Raw genomic sequence first — 22550 nt, 5'->3', positions numbered from 1 at the left:
ACAAAAAGAAAATATCGCAAAATGTTTTGGCAACCTTTTATTAGAATTTAGAAGCTATATATACAAAATCATAATGAATGTCATTTAAACTAATTAAAGATGTTTCTCTTATTATTAAGGTTAGGAGGTTATGATGAATTATTCCTATAAAAACCGTTTGAAATTTAATATCAACATTTTGGTCAAAGTGAACCTCCAATTATCTTGACAAGAGAGTTAATATAGAACTCTTATTGTCTTCTCTCATGACCAATGACAATGTTATTAAGGAGAATAAATAGTAGATACATCCAATGTGTTGAATGCATACAGCTAAGTATTGCACTGTTAATTCACTACCATAATGGCATAAACATTATAGTAACATTTTCAATTTATTCAAAGATGCTTCAACCAAAAGAGAGTCAAAATTATATATTAAATTTTGCAAGTAGTCAAATGTATATTGTAATATTAAGACTTTCAACCCTTTATATATATACAATTTACAACACACATTCGCATTCACAATCTTAATATTATATTTACTAGGATAAACATTGTTACCTAGATTCTTATTATTAAATACTAAAATGGTGAGACAATACGATTCTCATTTTAGTTTATATTTTTCCCCATAGTTTCAATTATGCTTAAGCATGTATAGTAAATTACTAACATTTTTATTGTTACTAGGGCTTTAAGATACTGCTCTTAGTGATTCTAATCGCATTGTATCATTTGCAACAAGGAGATAGTCATGTGATTCTATCCATTAAAGATTTTTTAAATGATTCTCACTCTACAAATGTTGATCATTCTAAGGTAACAATTCATTTTCTTTCATCAAAATTACTAATGAATATAAAACATGTACCATTAAAATATTAAATCATCGCTTGATAATATATTCGGATTAGGCATTTCAAGATGCGTGGAAAGCGTTATGTGGAGGCAGTGGGAGAGGTCGGGAACTCTCTTTAATCATACATGCTAGGGAAACATATACCATACAACCACAATTGTTTGAAGGTCCTTGTGTATCTCCACATATTCATATTCAGGTATTTAGTATAATCAAAAAGATGTTATCAGTTTTGTGTCTCATATATTAAAAGGCCGAGCTGAACCATAGAAACGAAATTGAAATTATTTTTATAATAACTTGATTTGTAATTTTTTGGTGCTCGAGATTCCTTATTTATTAGTGAGAGTGTGGTAAAATAATTCATCATATCATCAAAGTTTTACACATCTCATTGTGTTGGAAACATAATTTATATATACATATCTCATGTATACATAATATTCTCTTTCTTTTTTCTCTTTTGAGAAGATTGATGGAACGATTGAAGCACCGAGAATGGTAAAAGACTGGGGAAGTAAAAAAACGGAGTGTTGGTTATGTTTCGGAAGGGTGACAGGTCTCGTTCTCAACGGATCTGGTGTTCTCAATTCCCATGGGGAAAGCTGGTGGTCTTCTGTTGGCGTATCCTCCCGACCAGCGGTATGTTAAATCTATATTCAACATGTTGATTTGAAGATATGCATTATTTAACATTTAATTTGTTCGTTTTAAGGAGTTCAAGATTACTAGTATGAGTTTTATCTTTTGTTTGTGCAGGCAGTGAGATTTTCTGGGTGCCAAAACATTTTATATAAAGGATTAACTCAAATCAATAGTCCAAAGAATCACATATCAATTACTAGTTGCACCAACACAACTTTATCAAATATTCATTTGATTGCACCTTTAACCAGTCCAAATACTGATGGTATTGATATCTCTAGCTCACACAATATCCAAATTCTCAGTTCATCAATCAAAACCGGTACGTATTACTATTATTTCTTAGCTACTAAAAATTTAGATTATACCATATACAGATTAATCACGCAAATTTTTTGTGTGTGGTTTGTATTCTGTTAGGTGATGATTGTATTGCAATTCAAGGTGGTTCATACGATATCAACATAACTTCTGTGACATGTGGTCCGGGTCACGGCATAAGGTTAACACGTATAAAATTTTACATATATTTTTACATTTTCATGCAAACTCAATTTCTGGTAATTTGTGGGGATTTATCTTTGAAAAAAACAGTATCGGAAGTCTGGGGAAAGGAGGAACAAGTGACATAGTACAAAACGTGAATGTAAGACATTGTACCTTCACTGGAACTNCTCACACAATATCCAAATTCTCAGTTCATCAATCAAAACCGGTACGTATTACTATTATTTCTTAGCTACTACTCCCTTTGGTTTTTTTTACTTGCCATTCTAGAGCTTTGTACACAAATTAAGAAAATAAATCAATGTTTTATTATACCCTTTCTTTAATACATTTTCTAATTTTTTTATTGGTTAAATCATTAAAATAGTTAGAATAAAATTGATATTTTTACCAAACATATGCATTGGAAACCTAAAATGACAAGTATTGGAAAACAAAAATTTTAATGTAGAATGACAACTAAAAAACAGAGGGAGTAAAAAATTAGATTATACCATATATACAGATTAATCACGCAAATTTTTTGTGTGTGGTTTGTATTCTGTTAGGTGATGATTGTATTGCAATTCAAGGTGGTTCATACGATATCAACATAACTTCTGTGACATGTGGTCCGGGTCACGGCATAAGGTTAACACGTATAAAATTTTACATTTATTTTTACATTTTCATGCAAACTCAATTTCTTGTAATTTGTGGGGGTTTATCTTTGAAAAAAACAGTATCGGAAGTCTGGGGAAAGGAGGAACAAGTGACATAGTACAAAATGTGAATGTAAGACATTGTACCTTCACTGGAACTAAAAATGGTGCAAGAATCAAGACATGGCCTGTAAGTTTGGATTATTTTATTTGTTTTATAAGAATTAACATATTTATATACTCTACGTAATATAGAACATATATCATATAATGGATGTTATAAATACCTTAACAGGGAGGACAAGGATTTGTTAAAAATATCTTGTACGAAGACATTACTCTGATAAATGCCAGATTCCCCATCATCATCGATCAACGTTATAACTATAGTGGTCAGAAACAATCAGCAGGGGTAATTATACTCTTACCTTTACAGTGGTATTTTGATATATATATATAACATACACAAAAAGTGATTTTTATATTTATTTAAATCTCATACTCATAAAGATACGGTACATAAGAAATTGAATCTATGTATTAAATACAGAATGAATGTAATATAACTGAAATAATGTTCAACTAACCTTGGTATATTGAAATTTCCACATGACAAATCTCACGTTTTTTTAAATATTTAAGTTTTAAGGCTCAGAATTTATTGCAAGCTATATAATGTATATGTATACATGATGTGAAATTTTTCAGGCAACGGCGGTGAAAGTGAGTGGCGTGACATATAAATACTTTAAAGGTACAGTTGTTGCCGATGTTGCTGCAATAAAACTAGATTGTGACCAAAAATCAGGCTGTGATAACATCGTCATGGATAACATCAACATCACTTCTTCATCTCCACGAACGCCTCTCACCTCGTATTGCAAATTTGCGCATGTAATTAGTCGCTTTGTCTCCATTCCCATCAAATGTGATTATCATGTCAATGTGCAACCTCCATCAGCCAAACCATATGCTGAACCTCCGGCACCGATTGCTATATCCGCGACACCATATGCTGAACTTCCAACTGCTCTAAATCTGACATCGCATGACACCGCATGATAAACCTCCACCACCAACTACTCAAGTTCCATTTAGCCCCGTCTTAAAATAAAAGGAGACCTCTGTCAAATTTTAAAAAAATCTAAANTTGAACCTCCAGCACCGATTGCTATATCCGCGACACCATATGCTGAACTTCCAACTGCTCTAAATCTGACATCGCATGACACCGCATGATAAACCTCCACCACCAACTACTCAAGTTCCATTTAGCCCCGTCTTAAAATAAAAGGAGACCTCTGTCAAATTTTAAAAAAATCTAAAAACCCTTAAATAAAATTTTTCTTTTGTTAAAATTATTGATATTTGTGATGGACCCATGACATTTGCTATTCTGCCATAGGGTAGAGACGGGCCTGGTTCCATTATTCTTTCATTTTCTACACTTGTTAAGTTTGGTTTATATCTACAGATTTACTATTTTTAAGTTTGTGATAAATTTTAATCTTCAAAATTCATCTTATTTCGTGATGTGTGTAAGGTTATGGTTTAGGCGGTTAGGCCAGAGAATAATCAATAATCAATATAATAACCGTTTAAGTCCAAATACATTTAATTTAAAACCAAACATTTACGTCAAAAATAAACCACCAATTGTCGTGTAATTCTCGCAGGGTCTTCTCTCACCAATGACAATGTTATTGTGAAGAATAAGTTTTGTCATTTGTGTGTTGCATAATTCTTTTTTACCTCCAAACTATTGGATATTCAATTTTTTTTTTTTTTTTTGTTAGAAGTCTTTGTTTGGCTTTTTCTTTGATTTGTCAAAGGAAATCTTCGTTTATCTGTTTTCACTTTTCATCAATAACCTAACAATTTATGTAATTAATTGTCAAAAAAATATACACTTTAGAGATGATGACAAAACAGTTTAGAGATGATGTTAATGTGAGGAGAGACTAGGAAACTATACGCGAATAATTAGGCGAGATATTTGGGAAAAAAGAACCTATACACTCAATGGTTATCACCCTAGTAATAATTTTTAAAAATAATGTTTGGACTAATGGGGATTAATTGTTAAAGTAAATCTTAATATATGTACAACACCATTGATTCATTGTCTCATTGACTAAGTAAGTAGTAGAGTAAACTAATTAAAGAACATCATATCCACCATTGAATACATAAAGATGTACTGAATGACTGAATTTAAAAGAATTAAATAGGAGAGAAAAATGATAAGTAGATTTTAGAGTATTTGACAAATTTTATCAAAAATCACACATTTTTTGCTTTTGATTTCTATTAGATTCTAATAAAATCATATTATCATTAAAACAATAATAATATTAAATTTTATTTTTTGTCAATAATTTCTTTTAAATTAAATACAGTAGAAATTCTAATTTCTTTCGTAATCACCACGTAGGTCAATGGGTCGTCTCTTTCGCTGAGCCAAATTAGGCATAACCGCATAAGCATAGTCACGCCTAACCCTCTCGCTTCGCTTTACCCTTTAGTCAGACCCAACCAAACCCATTTGTATTGACTGTAAAGTCTCTCTTCTTAAAAAAGCAACACAACACTGTAGAGCCCTTTTTTGCTATCCTGCGCATCACCACCTCCTCCTCCGCTCCGGCACCATGGGAAAAGGCGGTGCGCTAAGCGATGGAGTCATCAAGAAGATCTTCCTCTCCTACACCTACGTGGCGATCTGGATCTTCCTCAGCTTCTCCGTCATCGTCTACAACAAATACATCCTCGACAAGAAGATGTACAATTGGCCATTCCCGATCACGCTCACCATGATCCACATGGCTTTTTGCTCCTCCCTCGCCGTCGTACTCATCAAAGTCTTCAAAGTCGTTGAGCCAGTTAAAAATATGACGCGAGAGACTTACATCAGATCTGTTGTCCCCATCGGTGCTTTGTACTCTCTCTCTCTCTGGCTCTCCAATTCGGCTTACATCTACCTCTCCGTCTCCTTCATTCAGATGCTTAAAGCTCTGATGCCTGTCGCCGTTTACTCAATCGGGGTACTCTTAAAGAAAGAATCTTTCAAATCGGAGACGATGACCAACATGCTCTCCATCTCTTTCGGTGTCGCCATTGCTGCTTACGGCGAGGCTAAGTTCGATACTTGGGGAGTGATGCTTCAGCTTGGTGCTGTAGCTGTTGAGGCGACGAGGTTGGTTCTGATCCAGATCTTGCTCAGTTCTAAAGATATCAAACTTAATCCAGTCACTTCTCTGTACTACGTTGCTCCTTGTTGTTTGGTGTTCTTGTTTTTCCCATGGATCTTCGTTGAGCTCCCTGTTCTCAGGGAAACGTCGAGCTTCCACTTCGATTTCGTGATTTTTGGAACTAACTCTGTGTGTGCGTTTGCTTTGAACCTTGCTGTGTTCCTCCTCGTTGGAAAAACCTCGGCTTTGACCATGAATGTTGCTGGTGTGGTTAAAGATTGGCTTTTGATTGCTTTCTCTTGGTCTGTGATTAAAGATACTGTCACTCCTATCAATCTGTTTGGCTACGGGCTTGCGTTCTTGGGTGTTGCCTATTACAATCACTGCAAGTTGCAGGCTGCTAAGGCTGAGGATGCTCTGAAGAAGGTTCAGCAAAGTGATGAAGAAGCTGCTGGGAAGCTTTTGGAAGACAGGGAAAGTGAAGGTGCTGCTAAACGGAATGAAACAGAAGACTGATTTGATTGATGAGAATGGATGAATGATGATCATAGGATTGTGAATCAGAAGAATGTGTGGGATTGTGAGGAACTAGTGCTCAAAGGGTTAAGATGATTTTTTGGTAGCTTTGGAGGGAATTTTTCAGCAGGATTTTGCGCATCTCTTTTGGTTCACTGTTTTTTTGCGTTAGGTATGATCATCTTCGTCTTTGCCATTCTCTGTTTTATGAGTTATAGTTGTTTTAAGTTATGGGCTAATTATTATATAATTACAGAGTGGATTTAGTGGTTATTACATCTTTGTGATGCTTAACAAATGTACCACCCGGATCTTGTATTATTCTATAGAGTTGTTTCTTATAAATCTCTATGGTCGTCGATTTGAGAAATTTTGGATGTCAAAAGCTAGGCTATAAATGTGTTTGAACCACAAATGAGATTTGAGGATTACAACAAGTGCAATCAAACTATTATACAAGATGCCAATTCTTCGAGATGGATAGTTAACTTGATCGTTAGTCAGTTGATTTTTCCATATTCCTAGGCTTCTAATGAGAGAAGTCCTAAAACTGAATGATACATTTATATAATTTTACAAGTTACATCTAGTCATGAGTTGTTTAAAATTTATACAGTTTTTTTCAGTATGATTTTCACTTGGTTTTGGGTTCTCGGTTTAAATCAATTTTGATTAGCATGCATTTGGTTATGTACCTTAATTATGTAAACAAAATATACCAATTTAAAGCTTTCGAAGCTAATTTGAAATTGTACACAACAGAATTAAATCGAATAATTTATTTAGCTTTGGTTAAGGTTTTGTTCACATGTGAAAACTACAAAAACCTTACACACTTCGTCCACGGCTCTCACATATTCTTGTCGGCAATTATTTCGTGGGTTTGCATTCCCAGGTTTATTTTATAGATTACAAAATATATGAAATATTATAAATATCATAACAATACCTATAAAATAAAGAATTAACTTATATTAAAAAAGAACGAATAAGAAAATTATCTGAAAAAAAAAAACCTAACCGCAGTCTCCATCCCACCCAAAAAGAGCAACAATTAGAAAAAAAGTAGCAGCAGACTGGTTTAAACCCTAAAATCTCAGCGAAAGAGACGACCCATTGACCGAGTCTGAGAGAGACATAACAGTAACAGATTCGAATCTCTCTCTCTCTCTCTCAGTCTCGGGACAACACACGACTCTCATAATACCCCATCTTCGAAATTTCCACTTTTTTTCCAACAAAGTATCTTCCTTTACTACGGTTTAGTTAATCGCTAATTGGGTGAGGGTATGGGGAAAACCGGAATCCAGTTGTTCGACGATTCAAGGAATGGGTTTTTCTCAGTTTCCGATTTAGGATTCGATTCGAGCCTAAGCAGCTGCTCAAATCACCTCCCATTTGGTGGGTTATTCGCAAGCGTTAATCAAACTAATCCTTTCGCATCCCTCTCGTCTTCGGATCCTTCTAACAGAGTCAACAGCTTCTCTACCCAGCTCAATGATCTCTACACCAAGTATATGCCGGGGAAAGAGGAGGAGGTGGAAGAAGAAGTTAATGGTGAGAAGAGGACGAAGTTAAAAAAGAAAGGTGGGCTGAAACTGAAGATAAAGATCGCTAATCCTTCGTTGCGGCGGCTATTGAGCGGAGCCGTGGCTGGAGCTGTATCTAGAACTGTGGTTGCGCCGTTGGAGACTATCAGGACGCATCTAATGGTGGGAAGTGGAGGAAACTCGAGCTCTGAAGTGTTTGGTGAAATCATGAAGCATGAAGGTTGGACTGGTCTCTTCAGAGGCAATTTGGTCAATGTCATTCGTGTCGCACCTGCTCGAGCCGTCGAGGTACCTAATTTCATTATCAAACCATTATATATATATATATATATATATATGTCTCTTTGTTTAGGAATTGAGATGTATAGATTGAGCAAGTTTCTTACTTTTTATATCTGGTTGACTTCTTTTATCTGTGAAAAGTCTTGTGTTGGTTGAAACTGTCTTATGCCAAAGTGACAAGACTTTGGTTATATTGTTTTTGGAAACAAAAACTGAGCTTTCCATTATTTTTTGCAATTCTTGTATGTGCAGCTTTTTGTATTCGAGACTGTAAACAAGAAATTGTCACCGGAACATGGTGAAGAATCGAAGATCCCAATTCCAGCTTCATTGCTCGCCGGTGCTTGTGCTGGAGTTAGCCAAACTCTCTTGACATACCCTCTCGAACTAGTCAAGACTCGCCTTACTATTCAGGTTTGCTCCTCAAAACGTCTATATATGAACCAATTCATCCACTAAACCGTGTTATGTGAGAGATAGTTAGGCTACTCTCATAGAGCATGTAAAGTTCGTTTTGACAAGAATTTACTCAGATAGTTCATTGAAATAGCGGTATATACAGTTATTGTTGAGTAATGGGTCTTCCAATTTTTTTTGCAGAGAGGTGTTTACAAGGGGATTCTTGATGCATTTGTTAAAATTATACGCGAGGAAGGACCTACAGAACTTTACAGGGGTCTTGCTCCTAGCCTTATCGGAGTTGTTCCATATGCAGCTACAAATTACTTTGCATATGATTCCTTAAGAAAAGCATACCGGAGTTTTTCAAAGCAGGAGAAGATTGGAAACGTCGAGACTCTTTTGATAGGTTCTTTAGCGGGTGCACTATCGAGCACTGCGACTTTCCCTCTTGAAGTGGCCCGGAAGCATATGCAGGTGGGAGCAGTTAGCGGCAGAGTTGTGTACAAGAACATGTTGCACGCTCTATTGACCATACTCGAGCGCGAAGGTATTCTTGGTTGGTACAAAGGGCTTGGACCAAGTTGCTTGAAGTTGGTTCCTGCTGCTGGAATCTCTTTTATGTGTTATGAAGCTTGCAAGAAGATACTTGTCGAGCAGAACCAAGAAGCCTGATTTTGGAAGTTACATGGACTCGCATGGCAAACTGTAGGGGTTGATCAGAGAAACACATTGTGGATACTAATTGGGTTCATACTTTCATAGTTTTAAATTTATACCACGTGAGATTTCAAAAAACTAATGTTGAGGGGATTATAAAGATGCATTCTTTGCTTTTATGTTTTGGATTCTTGATTGATCTGATTTCTGTTTCAATTAAGCTAATAAGAGTTTACACAAAAACTTGATTATCCCTCAGACAAACAGAACTTGCTCTAGTTTTCCTATGAAGCAACTATCAGTTCATCTTGCAGGCTTCTCTAGTACAACCTCAGTGTAGTAAATTACATTATCTAACATATAAACTCTTGAAAAGAACCATTTGTATTGAAGTGAAAAGCTTAGCATACAAACTCCAAATATTTTAGACAAATAAAACTCCAATTCCATTGGGACAACAACAAAGCTCCAACATCACAGAAGTGTGAGTCTAACAAGCTTTAAATAAAATAAATATAACAAAGAATAACGAACTTTTGTAGACTATGTATCATTTGGTTTTCCACATCTTTTTTCCCCACTGCGAAAGTTATAAATCATCACAACAGTGTCGGAACAATTCTACAACTCTCTGGCTATTCAGATAAAGCTAAACTTAGACATGGAATCACCACAACAGCCTGGTTCACTGGGTTTTGGGTTTTTGAAAAGTTCCATTGCACGTTTTTCGATATATGCACACACGTATATAAATAAGGGTCTAAAAGACACCTCCTTTGCCGTTGAAGTTGTTGGCATTGGGATTGGCGTCGACAAAGGGATTGATCCTGACCCAAAGCAACGAGAAAATGGAGGCAAGAAGAACAGACCAGACAATGACGATGGTTGGTGTTCGGTTCTGTCTTCCCAACAGACCTTTCAAGAAAGGGTAGAGATGGGCAATAACCCATAAGGCGAAGAAGAGCTTCCCGAAAAGAGGACCCCACGATTGGTACCCGCTGTTTACAGCATAAGAGACACCGGCCACAATGCCTATGAGGTTCACAAGTAGGACGGTGGTTGGTGGAATGATAAGAGCTGTCCATTTGAAGATGTAGAGCTCTGCGAAATCCCCATCTTCGTCTGATGCTTTGGATGTGACAGTGAAGTTGGTGTCGATACCAGCAAGAACCTTAAGTAGACCTTGGAAGACTGCAAAAAGATGGGCGGATGTGCCACCGATGACCCAAAACTGCTCGTTCCTCCACCAATCCTCAATACTCACACCGCTCCATCTCAGCTCCAGGATTCCAGTCACAGCAATTGAGATAAAGAGTAGAATAAACCAAATACTCGCGTAGTTGCTTATCTGCAAATGTTATTATAGCTTTTAAAAACGAGATGATAAAGATTAAAAAAAATGCATTCACAAAATTTGATTCAAATAGAAAATAGGCAGTGTGGTCAGTTTTACGAACCTCGGGTATGATGAATCTGTCGGTGATAAGGCAAAAAGCGGGAAGGATACAATACGCGATAAGAGGGAGGGATGTAATAGGGTAGACGATGGTGTTAATGTAAGCTATTCTCTCCAAAAGTCTCAACCTTCCATGGTAGCCATACCAGATAGGACAATGTCTGCTAAGAAGAATCTCGATAGATCCCAATGCCCATCGAAGAACTTGGTTCAAACGATCAGAAAGATTGATTGGTGCAGATCCCTTGAACGCAGGGCGTGGAGGATTGCAGTAGACTGATATCCAACCGCGGGCATGCATCTTGAACCCAGTAAGAATATCTTCCGTCACGGAACCGTAGATCCAACCAATCTAACAAAAGTGCAAATAAGATGATGTCATCAAACAGGTAAGAAAGAGAACAAAAGAAGTCTGTCGCTGCATTTGAGAACTGACCTCTTTTCCCCATTCAGTCTTGTCCTCGTAACCACAACTTATAACATGAATAGCTTCCTTCAGAAGAGTAGCAGGATTAGTTGTTGGTGGAATGCCGCCTTGTTCCATGAAGGTTGCTGCAATAAATACCGGCGACTGACCAAAACGCTTCTCTACACTCTTCTGGGACATTAGAATAGACCTCTCATCATCATAACCTGCATAAACAAGAATTGTGAGATTTTACATCACATGAAGAAGTGCTGTTATTACACTGTAAGCTCAATCAAACCTTCAAAACCCTCATCGATGTCTTCCATATTGAAAAGTGGAGCATTGGAGTCACTTCTGTTGATGCCTCTCTTCTTTTCATAGTTATACTTCTTGTTACTCTTTCCTTTCTTCCTTGAGCCGCAACAGCTCTTCACTATAATATTTGGTTCTAGATCTTCCTCCGTCAAAACAGGATCATACCCATATAGAGCCTGTCTATTAAAACAACAACCAGTACCCACATATACTGGACCTTGGATACCATCCAACCCCTTCATGTTAATCTGCCCAAGATAACAAATATCCAAGTTAGCCCACAGCAGAAACGAGTAAATCCTACAAAATTATGAACAAAACAGAGTGTCTAGGAATGAGGGAGTGAAACTCACATCAAAGAAGACAATATTCCTGTTGGCATATCGATCGTGGAAATCAATACCGTCGAAACGTTGTGGGAACTGGACATAGCAGCACTTCTTACCAATAGCAGGGTCCATCATGAAACACATAGCTTCTTTAATAGCCTTGCTGTTGTTGAAGTAATGATCACAATCCACATTCAAAAGATATGCTCCATTGGTAAGAACAGCAGAAACACGAATCTGTCAAAGTAAAGAGATGCTAGATTAGTAGAGAACAAATTTACTGGAAAAAAATAGTGACGCAACAGCTACTCAACGAGAAAATTTCCTAGGTAGCGAACAAGAATAAAATCGAGGACACAATAGGAGTATGATAGTTAACAAACCAAAGCATTCATAGCTCCAGCTTTTTTGTGGTGTTGAAATCCAGGCCGCTTTTCACGAGAAACATAGATGAGTCTAGGCAGCTCATTTCCATCGGTATCCAGACCCCCACTATGGCCTAAGAACACCTGAATTTGATACAAAACAATGTAAAGTTGTTGCTTTTTCTTTACTCTCGCTCAAATAATTTAGGGATTGCCTAATCTACCTGAATCATTCCAGGATGATCTCTAGTGTTGTTACCAGGCCAAGGAGTACCATCCTGCATTGTCCAGCCTTCTTCAGGGATTTTCTGTGCTTTGGCAACAAGAGCATTTATCCTCACCTTAAACTCTTCATACTCTCTCTGTCAATACAAACCAAGGAAAATGTCAGTACTCTAGCTTGTCAAATGGATGAGAAGCAGGTGGACTTTTCAACTGACCTTCATAGCTCGTCTCTCTTTAACAAAAGAAGGTTGGATCTTGTCCTTCAAGTAATCTATCTTCTGGGCAAAATAAAATTCAGGGGCCCTAGGTTCAATGTTGAATTTCTTGCAAAATGGTACCCATTTCTTTGCGAACTCAGCGGTTTCAGATAGGGATTCGAAGGAAAGCATAGCTGCACCATCATCTGAAACATAACAAGCCACCTTATCTACCGGATAGTCCACAGCAAGAATCGAGAGAACTGTGTTCGCTGTAACAAGGGGAGGCTCTTTCAATGGGTCCACTGTACTAACAAATACATCAACAGGGACGAGCTGTGATGGTTCACCATCTCGATCATATCTACAATTAGAACACCAAAATTAAACCATCAAATAGAATCAGTATGCTAGCTAAGCTTTATTTTCAGTAGGAACTTCATTTGACATGACTCTATCATAATTTGGTCCGAAACTTCACATTTTAAGTAATTCACAGAACATTTTCTACTAAATTTCAAAAGTTTACAGTCACAATATAAGTATGCACCATTAACTAAAATGAAATTAAATTTACAGGGAAAAGTGAAGATATCAAGTTAGTACAAAAAAGAGAGAGATAAGAGTAGGGAATTCATAAACTTAAAGACCAACCTTATAGTGAGACGGTCAAGATATGTCTCCCTGTTAATGGGGTACCATTTGGGAAACTGATCAAGAAGCCAAGAAAATGCAAACCAGATCTCACAGATAACCGAGGTCAACCACAAAGGATATGCATTTTTCACAGGGTGAGTTGTACGATATTGCAAGAAGAAACACAAGATGATAAGCCGGAGAATGATCACAACCCGATAAGGGGTTAGGCGAGAAGATGGGATAGGCACCACACGGCTCATAGGAAGCCGTTTATCATCAGCCCTGTATGTACGAGAACCATAATTGAGTGTTAGGAAACCAAAAAAACTCAAGTATGAATAAGACTATAAGAATATAACATAGCCGATGCTTAATTATTTCAATCAAGACAAAATCATAAATCAAGACTGATTATTAGCAGAGCTTTTTGAGTTGGACAAAGTTTGTGGTCTAGTATTACTTCAACTTACATTTGGAGTTCTTCGCCATTGGAACCAGTGCCTTCGATTTCTCCTCCTTTCCCTTCATGGTATTTACCAGTCATCTGTAACATACTCTTCTCCTGCTTCAGCTTCCAGCCTTCAACTCTTTCTTTCCAGTCAACATTTCCAAGCCCATAAGAGTTTAAGTCTTTTGACGGATCCACAATTCTTACAGGGACTACAATTTTTACCGGAATCTATCATCAGTTACAGTACACAAAAATATAAATGTTGTAAAAATGAATAGAAATCACATGTGCACAAAGAAAAGAAAAATAGATGAATACCAGGTTGCCGTGGGTCAATATATGGAGATGAAATAGCATTCCTGTCAGAAGGACCCAAAGGACCTGATGTAGTTCGCACGGATTGTGTATCAGGCGTGCGAATCTCCCCAGAAACCTGTGTATACAAAAAAGGTCACGAATCTATCAAAAACAGACACAACTAACAATATTAGAAACTTTTCTGTGAACAGTAAGTCAAAATTTCCAATTTAACAATTTTTTCAAAAAACAAATCAGTCTAGAGTCTAAAGCGGAAATGAAGGTCCCTACCGCATGGCCATGGGTGAGAAGAGGAATTGGTTGAGATTCATGTCTAGAGGAGGAAGAAAACTCTTCGCCATGGCGTTGGTGTCTGGCCTTGTTAGCTCCCTGGGCGTAATTGAACTCATTCTCGATATCATCAACGTCATCCTCATCTTCATCTCCTTCAACACGAGTACTCCCTGCAACATTTCAAAAAGTTGTTCAAGAAATCGGCAATGAAACAAAACCAGAAAATCCATATTTAGCAATTGCCAGAAAAAGAAAGACTACTGAGTACTGACCCCTGTGTCGTCTGTATCTAGTCTTGCATTGCGGGCAACACTGAGTTCCATCTTTCCTCTCGTACTCATAGCAAGGCCGACACACAGGGAAAGCACATTCATTACAAGCGACAAAAACATCCCCAGTTTCAGCTAGTCCAACATCATCACCACAGATCTGACAAATCTGGCCATTGGTATTCTTCAAAGGTTTGGTCTGCAGTTTGACAAAACATTGCATCATTGTTAGTCATTACGGAATTAAAAAAAAAACTACCAAAACAAGATCATCATGAATCTAAATCAAAACACAATTAAAACAGAAATCATCTCTAAATCAAAGCAGATCTGAATTAAGATTAGTCACAGTCATTGCATTATATCATCCCATGCAGAAACTAACGAGATCTAGTGTTGAGCTAAATCTCAATAAGTGAGTAAAGATTTAGCTAAGCGAAGATGACGAATTAAACTGAACCCACCGACACTTTCCATAAGAGGTTAAAATAAAGCAAATTAAAATAGCAGATGCGACATTTAATTGATATAGATCACACTACTACTACAATTGAAGAAAGAGAGCATAAAAGTTTCCAATTTCAGACACTGGATCAACTGACACTAACTAGCTCTACACTAAAACTGAAACGAAATCTAAGTGAAAACAAATAAAAAAGATCGGAATCTGAGTCTTTGATGATCCAATTTTGGATCCAAAAGCGACAAGATTTAGAAATAGAAAAATCTGGATGAGAGATCTCAGATGAAGAAACTTTAAAAAAAAAAAAGATGGAACGAACCCCTCCGTCAGATTCATGTCGGATCCGAACGAGCTCGTTTCTCCGGTAGGATCCAGCAACCAAGCCGGAACTGGGCTCCATAGCAGCAGCCACCGACACACAGAATGAGAAATTGCAAATTCAATTGGAAAAATTTGTTCGCCGATTCAATACGGCATCCTCGAACAACCCAATCTACTAAAAAAAAAAAAGAGATGCTCACAAACTCTCCTGTGTCACTCTCTCTTTGATCTCAAGCCTTCTTCTACAATCCTGATTTGCCTATTTAATCGCACAAGAGTGTGTTTTTTCTTCTTTTTTTTTTTTTACTTAATTAATTAATATTTTAATAATGACAAGTAGAGACTAGAGAAGGTGACGGTAGCCTCTTCCTCTCCCACCGTTTAGCTCGGCTCGGCTCGATTTATCCTATCTCTGACTCTCTCTGCTTTTTGAAGTGAGCCGTTGGCTGCCCCCACTAGACGCGCCAGCTTAGTACGTGACGTGGAAAAATCAGAGTAGTACAAGACAAATTATGATTGTTGGATTAACAAAAAAAAATAATAAGAAGAAGAAGCCACGTTGTCGGCTCTGGTAACAGCCTGTTCTTTTTTTTTTCCCAATCACCTGTCGGTGCTCACCAAAAAATAGCTTGTAGTGTGATTAGGTTCTAAAATTGTTTTACTTGACAAGTTACGGGCGAATTTGCAAACCCCATCTATCTTTTTGTAATATTCATGAATAATTATTGAATTTTCAATAAAAAAAACCATTTAACATTTTGTAAATATGGTTTTGATGATGTATTGTAATAGTGCTGATGACGGTGGTATAATGATGTATGTAATGAATATGTGTAAAATCATGAATATATTTTAGTTATTATTTTTCAACTAAGTAAAAAACGCAATTTGGTTGTTCTAGTAATCTGACAAACATCAGACTTTGGTTATACAGTACTTGAAAAAAATTATGCTAACAATATGTCAAAAGTTTATTATTACTGAACCAAAACAAACCCCGCAACGAATAATGGAAGTAAATATTTGTCGGCAACATATAGATATAACAACGTTGGAGCATCATCAAACAAAACAAACACGCAGAAGACAGTGCATATGTAACACAAGTAAACTACTTACGTTCTTTCACGTCTCTTCTTGAGTTAAAAGAAACAAACACTCGAGGTTCCTTTTATTCATTAATCATAGGCTACTAGTCGCTTTTGCCCACCTGAGCTCCCATCCGAGGATGACGAATCCGACTTCGATGGTGACCTTGCCTTGGATGGTGATCTTGACACTGATCTTGCTTTCCCGGTCCCAATGGGAGATTTTGAATATGATTTTGATCTTGATCTTGATCTGGATGGACTCGGGCTACGGCTAGCAGATGGTGACCTTCTCTTTCTATAAGGTGGTGAACGACTACGGATAGGGCTGCGGCTGTACCGCCGGCTGCGATAGCGGGGACCAGGGGATACAGAACGGCTTCTTCTTCTATACCTGAGCATATTTTCGAGTAGTGAAATCAACGACTAATTTTATTTTTATTTAGATCGCCAAATTTGGTCTTCTAATCATGAGACTTTTAGATGCTAAAGATAAACCGAAACAAATGTAGCAAAGAAGATAAGTAAGTACCTTGGAGGTGTTCTTCGTCTTAGTGGGCTTCTAAACCGTCTTGGTGAAAACCCTCTGTGACTTCGAAATCTACAGAGAAGACATTACAAAAAGAAGGTTCAGCACAGGAGTGTGTAACAGAAAAGGTAATTCTATTGGCAGGCTATCCACCTGTCACGGTCAACTCTATCACTAAAGCGATAAGGAGATCGATCAGGAGATGGACTAGTTCTGGATCTACGGGCGTATGAGAATCTCTGGCTAACTCCTCTCCCTCTCCTGATGCGCCCATCAGGAGAAGCACTTCTTGACAAACTTCTTCTGCGACCAGAAGGAGGAGATCTAGGCCGTGCACTCCTTCTCCTCGCCGGAACTGGACTTCTGCTAATTCTTCTTCTTCCTCTGACAGGACTCCTGCTAATACTTCTCCTCGACAATCGAACAGGACTCCTGCTCAAACTCTTCCTAGATAATCGAACTGGACTCCTGCTGATACTTCTCCTGGATGAACGAACCGGACTCCTGCTCACACTCTTCCTAGATGATCGAACTGGACTCCTGCTGACTGATCTCCTAGGTGATCGAACGGGACTCCGGCTTAAGCTTCTTCTAGATAACCGAATAGGACTACGGCTCGGGCTCCTTCTAGATAACCGTACGGGACTCCGGCTTAGGCTTCTTCTAGAAGATCGGGCTGGAGTTCTGATAGGTGATCTTCTTGCTAATCTTCTTAGTGGGCCCCTGCCAAGGCTCCCATGAGATGAATATCTTACAGGGCTCCTGCTGTGGCTTCTGGCAATCCTACCTCTCACTGGACTTCTGCTGATCACCCTTTTGGGGACCCTCAGTGGACTTCTGCTTATACTCCTTGACGGACTTCTACTGATATCTCTTCCCCTTTTCATCCGCACCGGACTTCTACTAACACTAACACTTTTGGTAGGGCTCCTTCTACCATGTCTGCCTTTCTCGTCACTCCCTGGGCTTTCTCTTTTACAGTTTGTCAATTTCTTCACTTGGCGGCTACCTTTAGCAGGACTTCTGCCCCCATTTCGTTTAGGACTTAAACTCGGGCTCTTACTCTGACTCCTCCGGGGACTAATACTCATGCTCCTACTCACTGTCCTCTTAGGACTCAAGCTCCGGCTCCTGCACATCAACTTTTAATAAGATTCCACATTGATTTAGAGAAAGATAAGCAATTAACTGAGGTAATAAAGAGAATAGAACCTAGACCTAGATTTGCTAGAATGGTCATCGACAATATCAGGTTGCCTATCAAAAATCTGTTCTGATGCAGCTTCTGAAATTCCATTACTTTTCGGAACTCTGTTTCCCGAGGGCGCTTCACCACCATCCTTGTCAAGGAAATCTGGCCCCTCCCTTTTGTCCAGTTGAAGAGCAAAATTACCTGATTGAATATTGCAGCCAAAAACAGAATGTTAAGCGTGTATGGAAACATTATTAAACTTCCTACAGAAATCGGCACAATAAAATGTTAGCAAAAATATGAACCCGCATGATCAGCACAATGCTTAAACGAAAGGCAAATTGATACTGAAATATGTTATGACAAAAAGTATTCTATCACATCCATTATCCTTAATTTTGGGTAGACCAATTAAAAAAAAAAAAGATGCAGGAGCCAGAAGTCTTTGAGTTTTAGAGAGTACCTGTTCTACGAGAGACTCTGGGCTTCTTCCTTTTTGCTCCGGTTTCAATATCACTAAAACTTGCTTCACTTCCACTATCACTGTCTACACCTTTAAGATTGTCTAGGGACCTACAAAGTTGCAGAACACAAGTCAATAACTCAGGAGCACAACCAGTTAAGAAAACTATTGATAGGATGCCCTAGCAAATTATTACATCCTAGAGGGACAAGACGCTTACATCCTATTGGATTTCAGAAACTTAAGTTAACATGACCAGTAATAACATAGGTTTCTACTAAGCAGCAACTAGCATTGACACAGATACTATGGCTATAAACAAGTGAAGTGTACAAGACTTCTACCTTCTTGATTTGCGTTTCGATCTCTTAATCCTTCGCTTTTTCTCATGGCGCTTATCTCTTCTTTTAGACCGCCTGTGTTTATCTTTCTTAGAACTTCTTCTCTTCTTCTGTCTTTCATGGCTCGAAGAACTAAGGTCGGAAGATGTAGACAAATCTGAATCTGACTCACTATCAGATTCTGAGGAATCCGTCTCAGAATCTGAAGAGCTCTCTGACTCAGATAAAGAGTGTCTTCGCCTCTTCTTCCTTCTCTCTCGTGAAGATTTCTTGTGCTTTCCCTTTTTCCGACCATCACTATCATTCTTCTTATCTGTATGGACATATCATGCAATGACGTGTATAGGTTATGATTGTGAAATCATGACATATGTAGCAGTAACCAATAGTAGTATATCCGTACCACCAGAATTTTCTCCACAACGGATTATCTTCACACTGACAGTAGGTTTACCTTCCTCATCACCCGCACGTTCAATTTTTCTTAATATCTCTTTCCCTTGAATAAGCTTTCCAAAAACAACATTATTTCTGCTCAAAATATAAAACAGTCAGAAATAACGCAATGCCCAAAAGAAAAGTCCACAATATTGGAAATCAGAAAGTAACAACGAGAAGGAAACCTATCAAGCTGCTGATTTGGCCTGAAGGTTATATGAAAGTGTGATCCGAACTTGTCACGATCAGCAACAGACATTGATAAAAGACCAGCCTCGTCATGCCTTAGTTTTGGTGATTCATCTGACAACATCAGAAATTGATTTTGCTACTCAATAACATATTTCGAAGAACAAGTAAAAGATGTGATCTTAATCAATAAAGCAATGCCTCCAAAATGAAATACTGTTTGTTAAAATATTAAGAAATGAGATATCACACCCACGAAAATACACTTTCTAACCTCTTAAATATTGATGGGGGAATTGAAAAGAGATTGCTGATAAAGAGCGCAATGGTAACCAACCTGGAAATTTTCCGGCATATATGCTTTCCCCAGCAGTACCTGGAAAGTGGATAAAATATACAAGTCTGTCAGAGGATAATGAACTTTCTAATGTTCACTGCATAACCTATTGGGTACTATCTAATGAACTCGAGAACCTCCACAGGAGTCTAATGAATGCAGTTCCATGCGCCCAATAGGTTATCACAGTAATGGTATGTTTACATGAATGAAATTTAGTTTTGCCAGCATAGTTAATAAGCCACAAACTGTGTGCCATAGATAGAAGATCAATAAATGTAGCTGATGGCTGTATTTGATATATGTCAGAAGCTAAACTGAACAGTCAGTGTACATACCATCTCGATTTACAAAGTCACCAGCCTGAAAAAAGGTCAAAAGAGGTTGTTAGACTAGTAGCAACCGTGAATTCATTTGTACATAAACTGTACTCTTTGCATGAGAGGCCTAACGTTTGAGCATAAACAACTAGTAGTACAACCTTAAAACTATATCACATGAAAAGCAGGTGTGGCGATCAGACCTGTATCCTACAGCATAGAGAACAGCAACGAACTAAAAGACGAGCATCCAACCAGTGTTGAGAAAGAAACCAAAAGTACAAGACTGAAACGTCATATCAATAATTGAGAAATGCAGATAGAAACCTGTGCTGAGGAACCTTTCAGTATTCTATGGAAAAAGGATCCTTTGTAATGCAGAGGTTTTCCACTTCTGGGTCCAATGCCTTTCTCCCCTATATAGTTATTATAAAAGGGGAATAAGTGTCAAGGAGAAAGAGAACCAACAGTCAAATTTATATGCTGCACAGAAGCAACAAGCTTAACCGGACAGAAAACAAACCTGTGCATAGTGCACGGAAATTCTCGGATGTTTGGGGAGCGACTTCAGGGAAAAGCTAAAGAAACAAAGTTTACATCATCAACACTTTTGTCTAATCAGGGAAAATACAAGAAAGTGAACATTAATATAGCCAAAAACTATGGTACCTCAAAAACCATAGTCTCAGCTGGATCGCCATCAATGGATACATCCATAAAAACTTGTGGATTCTTCTTTTTTGCCATGTGTTTGGAGTTTCTCAAGCTTTATGAAGTTATGACCTGAAGAAACACACACACACACACACACAAAAGAGACTCAGAATATCATATAGTCATGAAGAATACTGCTTAACGAAACCCGCAGAAGAAAGATCATTTGGCCACACAATTATAGCACTGATAAAACTAAAACCCACACAACAAGACATTACTGGCCGCAAATCAGCAAAACCAACTCTAAAGTCCGTGCCTAATGACCGGAAAGTTATAAAAACTTTTAAGCCCATCAACTAATGACAATGCCGTTGCAGAAACGAGATTTTCATGAGCTCAACAATGTGCACATAGATAATAATTCGTCAACCAATCCATCCAAAATTACAAGTTCTACAACAAACCCATGACCACAACTACTCAGAACTAACACAGACCTTAACGTTTCAAGACAAAGAAACTAGTAAGCCATCTCGAATACACTAAAAACGATCATATCAGTGAAGAAAGGTGCAAATTCTAAAGAACACATTAGAGAAACGTATACTTTTGACATCAAAATTCCAGCTAGAGACTGCGAAATCGGAGAAATACGAAGAGCAACGAAGACGACTCAGGGCGTGAATCGCTAGGGTTTTTACCTGAGAAATACGCACGGAGAACCACAGGATGATAATGACTGACTGAGCTGGGAGACCAAAAAAAAACCTAGCGGATGCTTTAAAAAGAACAAACTCCAGCTTCCCCGTATTGCCCTCTAACTCAGTCGTTATTTACATGTTTGCCCTCTAACCATTCTTTTTGCTCTGAAAGTCTCTCTGTTCATCACCGTTGCTATAACCTCTCTTCTTCTCCGATACTATTAACTTCAGTGGTAGTTAAAACAAGGATCCAACTAGTTTTGCTTGCGTCTCATGACCCTTCTGAGTTATCTACACTGTAATCGCTCAAATCGTTACTTTTTCACAAATTTTACTCTCCTTATAGAATTGCCCACAAGGTGTTCGATGGAAGTTCCCAAAGAAATGCGACAACTTCCATTAACCTTACAATCAGTGATTCCTTACGGAGAAACTCTCCGGCACAAGCCCTCGCGATCTTCAAGGAAAATTTCCAGCTGGGTTTTCGTGGTCGCAATGTTATGGACGAGGTCACTGTATGTCTTGCGCTTAAAGCATGTCGTGGAGACTTGAAACGCGGTTGTCAAATCCACGGGTTCTCCACAACTTCTGGGTTTACTTCCTTTGTCTGTGTTCCAAACGCTTTAATGAGTATGTACCGTAAAGCTGGTAGATTTGACAATGCGTTGTGCATATTTGAGAATCTAGTTGACCGTGATGTTGTTTCTTGGAACACTATACTCTCTGGGTTTGATGACAATCACGTTGCTCTGAATTTTGTTGTTAGGATGAAATCAAATGGAGTTGTTTTCGATGCATTCACTTATTCCACGGCTCTTAGCTACTGTGTGGGCTCTGAAGGGTTTCGTTTAGGGTTGCAGTTGCAATCTACTGTGGTGAGATCTGGATTGGAGTCTGATCTTGTTGTTGGGAATTCGTTTATTACAATGTATTCGCGGTCTGGGAGTTTCAGAGGAGCTCGGAGAGTTTTTGATGAAATGCCACTTAAGGATATGATTTCATGGAACTCTTTGTTGTCAGGACTTTCTCAAGG

General features: G+C 38.0%; 6 protein-coding genes across 10 annotated transcripts in view; 4 read left to right on the top strand and 2 right to left on the bottom strand.

The window, feature by feature from the left end:
- LOC104720017 (probable polygalacturonase At3g15720) lies at positions 439-3699 on the top strand. The gene is made up of 9 exons (XM_010437992.2): positions 439-447; positions 676-804; positions 900-1043; positions 1316-1486; positions 1604-1811; positions 1910-1991; positions 2719-2827; positions 2933-3049; positions 3346-3699. Exons 1-9 carry the CDS (start codon positions 439-441, stop codon positions 3697-3699), a joined length of 1323 nt encoding a protein of 440 aa, XP_010436294.2.
- LOC104716941 (probable sugar phosphate/phosphate translocator At4g32390) lies at positions 5106-6759 on the top strand. The gene has a single exon (XM_010434425.2). It carries the CDS (start codon positions 5286-5288, stop codon positions 6339-6341), a length of 1056 nt encoding a protein of 351 aa, XP_010432727.1. The 5' UTR covers positions 5106-5285; the 3' UTR covers positions 6342-6759.
- LOC104716940 (adenine nucleotide transporter BT1, chloroplastic/mitochondrial-like) lies at positions 7349-9431 on the top strand. Its single transcript, XM_010434424.2, has 3 exons — positions 7349-8179; positions 8426-8587; positions 8774-9431. The coding sequence occupies exons 1-3, from the start codon at positions 7631-7633 to the stop codon at positions 9245-9247; spliced, it is 1185 nt and encodes a 394-aa protein (XP_010432726.1). The 5' UTR covers positions 7349-7630; the 3' UTR covers positions 9248-9431.
- LOC104716939 (cellulose synthase A catalytic subunit 1 [UDP-forming]) lies at positions 9640-15552 on the bottom strand. Its single transcript, XM_010434423.2, has 14 exons — positions 15261-15552; positions 14482-14677; positions 14207-14379; positions 13937-14051; positions 13638-13827; positions 13183-13449; positions 12547-12892; positions 12331-12468; positions 12125-12250; positions 11766-11978; positions 11396-11660; positions 11125-11321; positions 10690-11040; positions 9640-10580 (listed from the first exon to the last, which is right to left on the bottom strand). The coding sequence occupies exons 1-14, from the start codon at positions 15339-15341 to the stop codon at positions 9993-9995; spliced, it is 3246 nt and encodes a 1081-aa protein (XP_010432725.1). The 5' UTR covers positions 15342-15552; the 3' UTR covers positions 9640-9992.
- Positions 16213-21933, bottom strand: LOC104716938 (peptidyl-prolyl cis-trans isomerase CYP95-like). Of its 5 annotated transcripts, none has more exons than XM_010434419.2 (14): positions 21518-21933; positions 20829-20942; positions 20683-20737; positions 20487-20575; positions 20178-20202; positions 19777-19878; positions 19499-19616; positions 19330-19406; positions 18879-19188; positions 18535-18644; positions 18098-18272; positions 17033-18010; positions 16883-16951; positions 16213-16744 (listed from the first exon to the last, which is right to left on the bottom strand). In XM_010434419.2, the coding sequence occupies exons 2-14, from the start codon at positions 20904-20906 to the stop codon at positions 16441-16443; spliced, it is 2490 nt and encodes an 829-aa protein (XP_010432721.1). In that variant the 5' UTR covers positions 20907-20942; positions 21518-21933; the 3' UTR covers positions 16213-16440. The 5 variants fall into 5 exon arrangements, with proteins under 5 accessions (XP_010432721.1, XP_010432719.1, XP_010432722.1 ...); XM_010434417.2 differs by having other exon boundaries at positions 16222-16744; positions 19279-19406; XM_010434420.2 differs by having other exon boundaries at positions 16222-16744; positions 19279-19406; positions 19840-19878.
- The window catches only part of LOC104720016 (pentatricopeptide repeat-containing protein At4g32430, mitochondrial-like), a 2983-nt gene continuing 2485 nt past the window's right edge, over positions 22053-22550 (top strand). Inside the window, exons 1-2 of the mRNA XM_019230654.1 lie at positions 22053-22147; positions 22284-22545. Of these exons, the coding sequence (XP_019086199.1) occupies positions 22053-22147; positions 22284-22545 (357 nt within the window). The remainder of the gene's footprint in view (positions 22148-22283; positions 22546-22550) is intronic.

The sequence above is a fragment of the Camelina sativa genome, chromosome 10, assembly GCF_000633955.1.
Source record: "Camelina sativa cultivar DH55 chromosome 10, Cs, whole genome shotgun sequence".
Lineage (NCBI taxonomy): Eukaryota > Viridiplantae > Streptophyta > Magnoliopsida > Brassicales > Brassicaceae > Camelina > Camelina sativa.
Note: the sequence above shows the minus strand (reverse complement) of the source record. Positions and strands in the feature narration are given on the sequence as shown.